The sequence below is a fragment of the Zeugodacus cucurbitae genome, chromosome 3 (assembly GCF_028554725.1).
Source record: "Zeugodacus cucurbitae isolate PBARC_wt_2022May chromosome 3, idZeuCucr1.2, whole genome shotgun sequence".
Classification (NCBI taxonomy): domain Eukaryota; kingdom Metazoa; phylum Arthropoda; class Insecta; order Diptera; family Tephritidae; genus Zeugodacus; species Zeugodacus cucurbitae.
Genome location: NC_071668.1, coordinates 70102187 through 70115892, shown reverse-complemented (window position 1 = coordinate 70115892; position 13706 = coordinate 70102187). Strand labels below are relative to the sequence as shown.

The 13706-nt window shown below is 34.6% G+C and overlaps 1 protein-coding gene across 5 annotated transcripts in view; it reads left to right on the top strand.

The window, feature by feature from the left end:
• The window catches only part of LOC105217910 (uncharacterized), a 63683-nt gene that overhangs the window by 39374 nt on the left and 10603 nt on the right, over nucleotides 1-13706 (top strand). For all 5 annotated transcript variants that reach the window (XM_054227959.1, XM_054227958.1, XM_054227956.1 and 2 more), the window contains 2 exons: nucleotides 6063-6548; nucleotides 6634-6729. In XM_054227959.1, the coding sequence (XP_054083934.1) occupies nucleotides 6078-6548; nucleotides 6634-6729 (567 nt within the window). In that variant the 5' untranslated portion in view covers nucleotides 6063-6077. The remainder of the gene's footprint in view (nucleotides 1-6062; nucleotides 6549-6633; nucleotides 6730-13706) is intronic.

The following is a 13706-nucleotide window of genomic DNA, read 5'->3' as shown; positions in this document are numbered from 1 at the left end:
TAAAACTTTACACAAATACTGTATATGATCTGTGGCATCACTTGTGGAAAAATTGTCAAAATCGGACCATGACTTTTCAAGGCCCCTGATATAGAACATTAAGAACTCGGTGCCTAAGAATAATTTTTCACCAAAAATATAGGTAAACCTCTCAGATATTTTAATGTAATTCATTTCCTCTGAATTTTTTTTTCTTATAACAGTTTTTCTATGCACAAAAATCGCGTCATAACTTCCCCCAGGTCCCATATACTTAATTATAGGTAATATAAAATTAAGTGAGCGTATAGTCTTCGATATAATGTATCTTGGTGGTGAAAAACCCCATATACTATTTTTGATGATTTTCATTGTTCTATTGAACTGCAGAATATATGGGTCGAATTGTGTTATGTTTATAAAATTACATCAATAAATTGCGAGAGATTCTAAATTGTTCGGTTGCACCCGAACTTAGCCTTTCCGTTCTTGTCTATTGATAAACGCCATATTTATGTCTATATGGTACACCAGAACGACTACGTGTCTTAAAATCGTTACTGAGTGTCACAGCATTTGGAAAAAATAGCTACTAGAAGTATTTATTGTATGAAATAGCGTATTAATCCTGCCTGATCTTAAGCCAACCTTTCGTGAAAGAGAGCAATTGTTCCGAACTATAAGCATAAATGAACTGTAGAGAATCTTAAAAGAATATATAGATTAATAATAATAGTTAATAATCCACCATTTTTCATCGTGTTAGTAATAAAAGAAAAAGTGTTATAACGATACCGGAAGTCAGTTGTCTTTTGCGAATATTCTCACTTCATTTGCATGAACTAAGTATATTTAAGTTATCTCAGATATATGTATATATTCTGATATATATATTTTTCATTGTCATTCATAAACGTATGATTAGTGCAAATATTTGCTTACACCTTCAACTGGAACATGACTGATATATCACAAACAATTGCGCGTTTTCACTGTTGCGAGTTGAATTATATTTCTGATAACAAGTGGTGTCTACTAGCGGGTATTCTTATTTACATATACTTTGTATTGTTTGCTATTTTCACTTACTCTACACACACACACACACGCATGTGAGCGTTGTATGCTAATTTGTATATATGTATGTTAAATTGATTACAGACATTCATTGCTGTTTTAATCGCGCCTCTAATTAATTAATATGTGAATGTATATATGTACATATATAGATATACATATGCATGTATAAACCTACATACTCATGTCTACATATGCAAATTGTTGTTACGATTCCAAAAACGGATGCGTTTTGCATATCTAACATTTGTGCAAATTATTAATTCCGAACAATTGTCAACCAACTCATCACTTTAGTCACATAATCGGCGTACAACAGCCGATGTGTAATACTAATTTCTAATTTAAATTTGCATTTTAGTTTGATTTCTTTGTTTGTTGTGTGCGGCTGGTTTCTTTATTGTTTATATGATTTTTTTTGTTTATATATACTAAGTAAGGTTCATAGTGCTAATAAATTTTGTTTAAACAGGGGCGAATTGCGGACGCTTATTTTCCTTTGAGCAATCAGAGCCACCTCTTCATCGTCTTCGATCTCTTCTCCCACTTGCTTTTGTCACTTCTTTTTCATATCAGAATTAACAACATCTGTTCAAAAACAATATCTGTCTGCTGGTAGGTCCTTTAAAACGATATTGCCCTTCTGTACCTTCTTCTTCTTTTTTATAATGTTTCTGGTGTTTTCCCTTACAGAATTAAAGCATTTTTAGTAGTTCTCAACATAACCTTTGTATGGGAGGTGGGCGTGGTTATAATCTGATTTACTTTATTGGACTGTATAAGGTAGTACCTAAAAGAAACGATTGTAGAAAGTTTGATTGATATAGCTTAATTAGTTTACGAGATATGTACAAAAGACTTTGTAGAAGGCGGGACCACGGCCAGCAAAAAAATTACATCCACATATGCCCCTCGATAGTGCAATCCTTTGTACCAATTTTTATTTCCATAGCTTTATTTATGGCTTAGTTATGACACTTTATGTATTTTCGGTTTTCGCCAATTTGTGGACGTGGCAGTGGTTCGATTGGTCCAGCAACCTTCCTATAGTGCCAAGAAACAAGTGTGCCCAAGTTTCATCAAGATATCTTAATTTTTACTCAAGTTACAGCTTGCACAGACGGACGGGCGGACAGATAGACAGACATCCGGATTTGAAATCTTCACCCTGATCATTTTGGTATATATAGCCCTATATCTAACTCGTTTAGTTTTGGGTGTTATGTGAACAAAACTATAATACTCTCTTCGCAACTTTGTTGCGAGAGTATAAAAATTGGCCAAAAAAGCTAAAATATTACGTTGCAGTCAATGGGGCGATGGCATACGGAGTAATTGATATATTGATTCCTTCTTTTAGACTCCTTGAACTAATTTCTATATAAATATCTCGAGATTGTCTATGAAACAACTTAAGGGGTTATATACAGTTAGACGGCCGAAAAAAGTGAATTTTCCAGAATTTTTTCTGAGAAAACTCTTTAATTTATTGATCCAAAAATTTATACACATATTATGGTACCTTTTAACTGTATTTTAAGACTTAGTACTAGTAAAAATATTTATTTGAAAAAGAGCTACAGCTGATCTCCAGGAGCTCCTCTCAAAAAAGATGTTTTGCGGTGACCACTATATCTCGGAACTGGATCATCCGAAATTAAAAAACCAAACAGATTTTGTTAAAATAATGTTAAATCTAGTAATTAATCGAAGGAATAAGCAAAATAAAATTTTTTGACAAAATGGCGGTTTCTAAAAAAAAAAATCGATTCTTCATCGAAATTTCGGCCTTAAATTGTTTATAAAAAAAAAATATTTATCGGAGAGAAAAAATCTTCGATTAATTACTAAAAAATATATTTAAGAAGGTCGTGTTAAAATTTGAGACTAATCGGTCTAGCCGTTTTCGAATAATGTTGGTCACCGACTTTGAAAACACCATTTTGAGAAAAACGCGTTTAAAGTTTGGACCTTGTACTTCCAAGCACTCTGAAACGCCTTTTCAAATTTTTCATTTGCTTGTAACTTTGAAAATATTCACCGAAACGATATGAAATTTTCTGTGTGTATTCTTAAATTATGTACATTAAGAAAATGAAATAAAAAAAATCGATTTTTTGAAAATTCTAACCCTTAAACAACTCAGGTATGCTCACTCGTTCTATAGATGTTTAGATAAGTTAGTTATTGTGTTGAACGGTTAAACGATTCATGAATTAAAAGGCGTCTAAGATATCGAATTCCCACAAAGCGAATAAATATTTTATTTAACCACAAATCAAATCAAATGTCCGACGAGGTAATAATATATATGTACACCACATAGCAGAATACGAAGGAATACTCAACGTATTTCAGAAATATTCATTGCTTATATTGATTCAAAATTATATTTAAAGGAATATTGGGGAACAACTGGACAATTTTGTCCTATTCTGAAATCCATTTCGATAGAGGCCCCTTGATATTTATAGAATCATGTCACTATTCCAAAATGGATGCACTTTATCCTTTCTTTCTTAAAATTCTTTACTATATCAAGATTTTTCACCAGAAACTTGAACTGTATTTTGTTAATTGACCTTAGGTTAGATTCTTTCATCGTTCCCCACAAGTGGAGGAACACACTAAAAAGTAGGCGCAGTCTTTTGTGAAGTCTGAAATACCTGCAGATAGAGTCTAGATATTAAGGGCCGACAAAGCGCCGTGAATCTACTACAAATCTACATAGGTTGTTTACCTCTAAATCTGCTATTTCGTGGGGATATTCAAAAAGGTGATATCCAAGGCATTTCAGTCTAGATCTCGCATCGGCCTGGCAGTCCATAAGAAAGTGTTGAGATGATTCGATCTCGTCTACTTCCAGGCAACTTATAGTCAGCACCTGGTACAGCTATCAATGGAATAATGGAATCACAACTAAGGAAATATTACTGAGGACAAAAAGCTCCCTAGACTGACCAGCTACAGCCCAATCGTTCAGTATAATACGAGGGCTGCCATATACATTTCTGGCCTAATAATGAAAATAGGAATATTTATCAACGAAAATAGTTTTATTGTTTTTCAAAATATTCTCCATCAAGATTTATACACTTTTGCATGCGCTCAAACCAATTTTCGAAGCACTTTTTTTGAGCCTTTTTTTGAGCGATTGTCAAATTGTGCGGGATCCAACGAGAACAAATCTTTTTTACGGCCAGGTGTTCATGCAATATCGATGTATGCTGGTGGGAGAAATGCATAGGCATGCCTCTATCTGAAGGTATGTTACATGACGGTCTTGTATTATCAGTTCACGTACGGCATCGATGTTTTCTGGCACAACGGCTGTTTTTGGACGACCTTCACGGAATTCGTCTTTGAGCGAGCGTCGGCCACGATTGAATTCGTTGTACCAGTTTTTCCCAGTGCTATAGGATGGTGCTTCATAGCCATACAAAGATTTTAGTTCATCGATGCACTCTTGTCGCGATAATCCACGTCGAAAGTTGTGAAAAATGATCGCACGAAAATGTTCACGAGTTAATTCCATTTTTTGGCCGAGATGAATTTTTTAATTCCCTGTAAATAAAACAATTCACAATTAAATGACAAAACGTTCTGTGTGATGTTATGCTAAAAAATGTCAAACTTTCCAATGGAAATGTCAGATTGCACCTGGCAACACTTAGTGTTGCCTAGGCCAGAAATATATATAGCAGCCTTCGTACCACAAAAGGATAAGTAGTACTTAAACATATTTCCATTCTATTGTATCTAGGTAAGACTGACGTGCCTAGCCTTGTCAGCTCATCAGCCTTACAATTTCCTGGGATGCCGCTGGAGCCAAGCCTAATTAATTTAAAAGCAAAAAATATTAAAAAGGCACTTGTATGTATGTGATTGGCGTTGCAACCGTTTAGCCGGTTATAGCCGAATCGACGATAGTGCGCCACCTCTCTATCTCCTTCGCAGTTCGGCGCCAGTTGGAGATCCCAAGTGTAACCAGGTCGCTCTCCACCTGGTCCCTGCAACGGAGTGGAGGCCTTCCCCTTCCTCGGCTTCCTCCGGCGGGTACTGCATCGAACACTTTCAGGGCTGGAGTGTTTTCGTCCATTCGGACAACATGACCTAGCCAGCGTAGCCGCTGTCTTTTTATTCGCTGAACTATGTCAATGTCGTCGTATAACTCGTACAGCTCATCGTTCCATCGTCTGCGGTATTCGCCGTTGCCAAAAGGCACTTAAAACAGGAAAATTTCTAAAATTTTTTTATTTGGCAAGGCACTTAGGGGGAAGTTTATATGTATTTACACGAGAAAAAAAATACATTTATGATAAGGGAACTTTTTCGAATATGTACCATGTGGCATTCATGATACGAAGAACAAAAATGTGTGAATTTTTTGACAATAAGTCTGAATTTATTAAATAAATTGAATATTTCTACATACCAAATGACAGTATTTGAGATATCTTTGTTGTTCTGCATAGAAATATTTTCCGTACTTCAGTTAACACAAAACCATTTTAACATTCCTAGAATATGCTAATCGAAAAAGTGAATGAAATTTGTGTCTAAAAAGTTTAGTCTCGAACAGTTCTTATTAGATGTCAATCTTTTTGTTAAGTTGCATGTTCGCAACACAGCTGGAAAGTTTCTTTTCCCTTCACGCAATTTCTTACTTTTCATTTACTTTCATAACTTTTTTCTTTCAAATTCATACATACATACATACATACATACATATGTATATTTATATATTGTTTGTTTTTGTTTTTTGAAAAAATTTGCAATCTATAGCCAAATACGCTAAAACCTTGTTCAAACACAAAAATTATTGATGACTATTTGATTCTGGCAACATCTTTATTATGAGTGCTGACTAAATAATGTTTGACAAACATATTTATTTATTTATTTTAGCAATGTAATAACAACAAAAAAAGTTAGAAATGTTAAATAAACAATTATTTTTTTTTGTTAAAAGAAGCTTTATCAAATCTATTTTTTTTTATTTACAGGTAGTTTGACGTAGAATGCTATCCAATTTTCACAAATTAATGCGGTGCTCTTCGAGCGTATTGCAATCAAAACCACCTGTGGGGGGTGGCCGCAATGGCGGCGGCGGCGGCGGTGGTGTTGGTTTTGCCGCCGGTGTTGGTGTAACCAATTCACCAGCCTCACCTTTCAACATCAACGATGACGATCCCAACATAGCCACTTGCTCCGGCCGTGGCGACTGTCTGAATGGCACATGCCTCTGTGAGATCCGCTACGCTGGCGATGAGTGTAGCGGCTTCAATTTGCCATACTACGCCGGCATCTCGGCTGTTTTTTACTTTGTCGCTTTGGTGTCCGTCGTGCAACTCTTCATCTGCATTGTGGCCGAGTATCAGCGCTTGAAACAACCATCGCTACTGCGCGCCTGCCGGCTGACAACACAAAAGGTCCTATACTTTTTGGTTTTCGTGGCAGCATCACTGCGTGGCGCCTTCTTTACCACGCCGGTAAGCAGTGCGATTACACTGGAAATACATACATATAATAATAATTTATTGTTTTAATTGTCATGGCGTTTCTCATTTATTGCAGTTGGATTTACAGCCACAATGGGCCATCACATTGATGTCGGCATATTATCCGATGTTAATGACCTGCGCATCACTCATCGTTTGCATGTGGGCTGAGGTGAGTAATAATCGCATGCATGTTGTTGTAGATATGTGTGTATTAAGATTTGTGAGCTTCGTTTGTAGTACGTACTAAAGATTGTTTACTCACCAAGTAGAAGTACTTGTCAGTGTGAGAGTTATTAGGACATATATTAAGGTACTGATCGGGCTCAGCGAAATTGACTAATACACTAAAAGCTGAAGAAATTGATATTTAGTTATCGATTATGGTGTTTTAACTGTAGTTTGCTCAACTTCATAATTAGATTGTTGCCAGATGTGTTTCTTAGGTTTAGTAGACAACGAAGACATGAATATTTTTGAACCTTTAAATGTTTAAATTGAACAAAAAAATCTGCTCTAAATTTTTATTCATAAAGGGGTATTGTATGGTGGTGCAGAAAAAAAAAACGATTTTTCAAAATTCAAATTATTTTCGGAGATATTAGGTCTACAACTTTGCTTCCGCCGTTGTAAATTTAAGGCCTTTTTTGTATAAAAACGGTTACAAAAATGTTATTCAAAATATTGGCCGTCGCTAGCTACTACCTTTGACCATCTTTGTGGCAGCATGCGTATTCCAAATGCGAGGCAAATGTCGTGAATTCGGCTGAAAAAGTGACATTTTCAGTTGAGAATAAGTTTGGGATGCAAACAGATCCCTACAAATATTTTGTTGGGTTAATGTTGACACAAATGTCCAAGATCGATATAAAACGATTTAATCGACCAGTGCTTGATCTTAGAGACATCTATTGGAAAACGGCGGAAGCAAAGTTGTAGACCTAATATTTATATGTCCGATCCTGGCGCGGCAGCCATACTGTCTCAGCTTGTCGGGAAACTTCAAACGAGTTATTCTCGAAACTGTCTTTCTAAACGATACCATCGATTTTTAATGTTTTACTGGACCGATTTACCTAAAATTGTTTGCCTTTACACCACCATACCCCCTTTAAGTAGAGGCCATTTTAGTATTAGATGTGTGATCGAATGCTAATACTTACATTTTGTATGAAATAAATTGAGACGCAAATGTTGGGCACTTACAAGTTCACTGAATCGATTTTCACAAGCCTTCGACTTACAAATAGAAAATGCATAAATCAACTGCAAGCATTAAATAAACATATAATTAAACTTGCGAATTAACATTTTTATGTAATTGGATTATACAAATGCTCCATATTCTCCAGTCATATGCCAATCAGGTGCATATAAAGTAGTTCTAACCTAGGTGACAGCGGTTAGATATGTCTATATTTGTCTATATTACATAGTCAAGTTTTTCTGCTTTCAATCTCCACCATTCTAACCTACCAACAATTTTTTCGTAGAATATCTGGTAAGTGAAGCTTCGTTAAAACTATCAAACTATTAAAGACCCGAAGTTATGATTAAAGATGATGATGACTGAATAGTCCGTTCTTCGAGTTTCATAAAGGCATTATTTGGAGATTTTTAGGACCTTTGGGCAAATAAGCTATAATCGATCAACTTGAAATTCATACCCCCTAAAAGATCGGCAAGTTTGACAGCCATACAGTACCATGGTAGAATTTTTTTTGTTGTTGTTGTAGCGGTATAAAACATTCGACAATAGTTCTGAGGTATGCTGCCAATTTGACAACCGTCGGACGGATAAGAATCCTTTGCGACTACGTAAAACCGACTGTCGTGGGAACGGATGGTAGATTTTCTAAGTAGCTTTAGTTAGGACCCAATTTAAGATTTTATGAAGTTTGAATGTAAAATCTTGACTTATTCTAATACATTCATCTCAAAGGCAATGTTCCACTTATAACCACTTATCTTCTTTTTATGCTTGCCTCACAGCAGTGACAGACGGGCAATATTAATGTGCCTTAAGAAATGCTAATGTGTATTAAATTTTATGGTGGCAAACGGCAGAATTGTGCATTTAGAGTGCTGATTGAGAAATCTGCTTATTCATTAAAACAATAGTGACCACATCTATCAACACAGTCACTGGTTGCCGTTGAAACTGTTCGCTGTTTGTAATCTGCCATCTAAAAACATTAAAATTATTTAATGATAATATATTTGTAAATACATAATTTAATTAACAAATATCCTTCTTCTTTGTATTATTCACCATTCAAGTCGGTCATTTTTGGGTATTATTGCCAACTCAAATATGCTGCGTTTTGCTGCGAAATTTTTGTGCATTAATAATTTGCATTAAAATAGATCTAATGCCCAAGGTAATGCAAATTAGCGATGCCGTCTATCAAGGCTATTCAAGTGGTTTTAACAAAGGATCTATTTGGCTCCAACACCTTATCTTAATTTTGTTAAAAATGTTTCTCAGCAGGAAATCAAAATTTAAGTCTTGTTTTTATTGTTGTTGTAGCGACAGAAAATATTCCCCAAATAATTGTGGTGAATACTGTCGAGTTGACAGTTCTTGGCCGGATAAAAAACCGCATCCGTTTCGCTCACATAAACCCGACTATGGAAACGGATCCGGCCAAACAACTTATGGTTCTGATAATTTAGAAGTTTCCGTAGGTATGTGCATATCTCTTACTTCATATTTAACTATGAAAGTGAAATGAGTAACAAACTTCCTCTCACACCCAGCTTTCATTCACACCACCTCCGCTGTAATAATTTACAAAAAGTAGGCAATCCATATGTGCCCACGGGTCAGTAACCGCCATATGTTGTTAAACGTTATTAATCGAGTTGTTATGTAACATACGCAATTATAATGAAATATTAAGTTTGACAACTTTTAAAAAACCATTCTCGCAGTTAATTAACTCATGGAGTTTACTGTTTCGCTCTCTATTATCGCCTCGCCAGCTTGCTAGTTGAGTTATCTAAATCTCTACTTCGACATATTTGAAGGTTGGGATTATATTCAATGCCACAATTACATTTTTGACAACAATTCAATAGTTCATTTCGAGTGCAAGTGCCCTCGTCGCTTGTGTTTACGTAGGTATTTGTGTTTATATTTTGTAATCACTTAACCCTCTAATGCATGAATTTTTGTTTCGACTGTGATTTTTATATTAGACTATATTCAGGTCTGTGAAGACGAATCTGATGTTAGTTTTTCGATTTGTCAATTTGTGTACCTTTTACAGGTAAAATAAGGTAATCCGCCTCAAGGCGGACCTATGCATTAAAATGTTCATATAAATTTATGTTTTCATTTCTTCTTTATTGTGATATTTGAAAAAACAATCTTTTGCCGTTGAATTGCATAAATTAATTTTACATTTAATGCAAAATGCCTGAGTTTCTGATTTGCATCCACGAAATTTGCACATTTTTTTGCCTGAGCGGTCCAAAAACTTACACCAGTGTCCTATTTGATCGTATCTTATATTTTCTGATAGGTGATACGTCTTTTTAGCTTTTGGTGGAGGTGTTAAAGACGATGGACGACCACGTTTTACAGGTTTTGTCGAACCAATCAAACAAAGTGTTTCTGCCACTTCTGATCTGAAGTCAGGAAGTTTACACTTTAGGACGTCCTTATTTAGTCGGTTATAAAGACAATATGCATTCACCATACTCACGTCCAGCATGTGGTAAAATAATTTATTTGTCCATTTTCTGGTTTTCATTTTTATGTGGTATCGACCAATCAATCCGTCAACCAAATCCACACCACCCATATGCTGGTTGTATTCTTTCACAATAGCTGGACAATCCACCTCAACATTTTGTTTCAATTTTCGATCCCAACGATTTGCCTTTAAGGAATATGAACTTTCATTATGTACAATTGCATCTGTTCCTACGTAGGTGGATAACAGACGAACTGCTCTTGTGTCGTACCACAAAACGCTGCTTATGTCTACTCCAAAAACACTTCCCACGTATTCTTCATTATACCCACGTGCTACTTTTTTTGATTGCAGCTCTGCGTCTGTGGAAAGTTTTATATTTGGTACTCGATTTCCTCGCACTGTACCTAAACTGTGAATTCCGCGACTTCTCATATATAATAGCAATCCCAATGAGGTATAAAAGTTGTCAAAGTAAATAATATGATTGGCATTGTTTGGTATGACTTGTGACAACCTAACTACAACATTGGATGCAGCACCAAGATCTGGACAATTTGGCAAAATTTTGTTATCGCCGGCGCCACAATAAACTTCAAAGGAATACGAATATCCAAAGGAATCGCAAATCACGAATAGTTTCGCTCCCCATTTGTGAGGTTTTGCTGGCATATATTGCCTCACTGGGTTTCCACTCATTTTCGTGGCACACATTTGCTCATCAACGCAAAGTCTCTGCCGCATTGGAACTGAAGAAAAACGTTGGTTGAAATGTTTTACTAGCGGCCTTATTTTATACAAGAGGTCATAACCAGGTTGACCTTTCTCTATACGAGACGCATCATTATTGAAATGCAAGTGGTTTCTAATTTCTTCAAATCGATTGCATGTCATGGATAAACGTATCGGATCTAATCCGTATTGTCCCCAATATGAGCGACTGTTAGGAAAGCGATAAACAGACGTAAACAACAATATTCCCAAAAACTTACGCAGCTCTTGGTGATCGATACAAAACTTTGAAGATATATCTTTTTGCTTGGCATACAAGTTCATCTGTAAGGCTATTGCCTGCAAAATTTTTATTAAAAATTTAATAAACTGTTATATATTAGAAATTACCTTCAGAAAGTCTTCGGTCACAAAATATGCAAAGCAGTCGTAAGGTGTTTTTAAACATTTTAAAAAATCCGGCATGTCCTGGCCTTGAAAAGCCAAATCTGCAACACTCAGCTGAAGTTTTTTCTTCTTCCAAAGAATCGATCTTATCGCACTCATATCGTTTCTCAAATCACTTGCAGCTGGTAGGACTCCGATTTTTTCTTGCGATTCTAATGCTTTGTGCACAGAACGTGTCACTGTCGACGGTAAGAATACACTAGAAGTAACGTCACAAACAGGCAATGGAGGAATCGGTGGCAGCTCAATTATTTCAGCATTTTCTTCAAAGTCTGTCACATTCAAACTGCATTCGATTGCGTTTCGCATCATTTCTGAGGAGTTTAGCATTGCATCAATGATCGTATCATTTTCCGGTAGTGAGTAGGTTGGATCCATATCAGAATCGTCACTATCAAAATCGCATTCATTGTCGGAAGTATCAGTTACCAATTGCGACTCTTCGAAATATTGTCGAATTTCTTCATCCGTCATATGGGTCTTAGAATAACGCGACATATCTGATTATTATTCAATAATAAAATAAGAAAAATTTTCAATTGTATCACAAATATTTCATTTTACTTGAAAAAGGTAGGCAGCGCAATGCATGAGTCCGCCTCAAGGCGGAGTTCAATATTTTCGAATTTACTCACCTGCTATTAGTTTTTTTATTATAAATCGAACACTATCATAAAGAGCACAAAATTCCACACCCGTAAGTATTTTTTTCAACTTGAAACGACACAAGAATTTATATTTCTTGTTGTTCAGAAAATTGTGTTGATTGCAAAAATAATTAAATTGGCGGGAAAGTGCTAATCTGTCACTTCAAATTGACAGTACGTCAAAACTAGAAGTAGTATTGCCAATCTGAAAAAACCATTACGTAAGTTGAACTTTAAGCGTTCTTTTGAAAAAAAATCCGAATTTTAATATTAAAAGAAATATTTTATATCTGATTTTGAAAACACCCCGTCTGTAGGCAGGCATATGCACTAGAGGGTTAACCATATAAATTACGTATAAATGCACGTAAGGGGAAGTTGGCTTCAGTTGATAATTCGGTGTTTTCATTAACACTTTTTTTAGTACATAGTACAATTATCGCGGCAATTGTAGGTGTTCTTTGTTGTTTTTTAATTTGTATATATATATATATATATATATATATATTTCTTTTCATTATCATTACCTTTCTCCGTACTTAAAACAGTAAACATTCTTTTTAACTTTTTTCTGTGTGTTTTTATTTTTAATGAAAGTGCATATTAATAAATTTTTTCATCATCAACATTCAATACGAATCGGTCAAATCGCGAGGATGTGCGTCAAATTTGCGTGTCAGTGAAATGAAATAAAAAATTTTTAATTTGAATGAAATTATTTTTGCGTATAAAATTTAATTTATAACAAAAAGTACTGTTATAAATTACAGCTAATATGGTGAATTGATGAAAAGGGTGTAAAAACATCAGTATAAATTCAAGTGAATTTGAAATTTTGTGAAAATTAATAATATTATAATAATATAGTAACACCTTTGGAAATAAAAAAAAAAAAATAAAAATAAATTAAAATTTTTTTGTTTTGTGAAAATAACCAACATTTGTACCACAACGAAATTTGAAAATTTAAACGAAAAATTAAAATTTTTTTTTGTTAGGTGCAGTTTCTGTAAAAATAATTTAAAAAAATTGTGAAGGTGAGCTTTATTAATAATTCGGGAATTTTTAACTATTCCAAAAAAAAAAAAATTACAAATAATAAAAACTCTCTAAAAATATTCAGCGTTGTTGTGGAATCTGACAGTTGTCGGAATCAGAATTCAAACCGACAAAAAATTCTGGTTCGTGTCATGAATTCGGATATTATTGGTTTGATGTTCGAATCAGAAATTCTATTGGTTTTAGGTGTCATGGAAACCAATTAACTATCAGAAACAAACCAAGAGCTTCGGGGCTGACAGATTTGTGACACTTTGTTCAAATTTATTTTGATTTGCCGTTAAAACGCGTTGGAAAAAATATAATTATTATTAAAAAATAAGATAAGAACGCCAAATGACGTAATTATTGAATTCAACGGAAAAAATAAAATATTCTAAGAATTTTACAAAATAAGTAATTCAGATTAGATCACGGAAATTTCAAACTTTTCATATAAAAGTTAAACAATATACAGTGGAACTTCCAGAAGATCTCCATTACTTAAACTTTTAAATTGGCAAAATCGTTTAAAAATCAAATTTCATACAAATTTCCTTCCATAACTCGAACTCTTGAAGTTG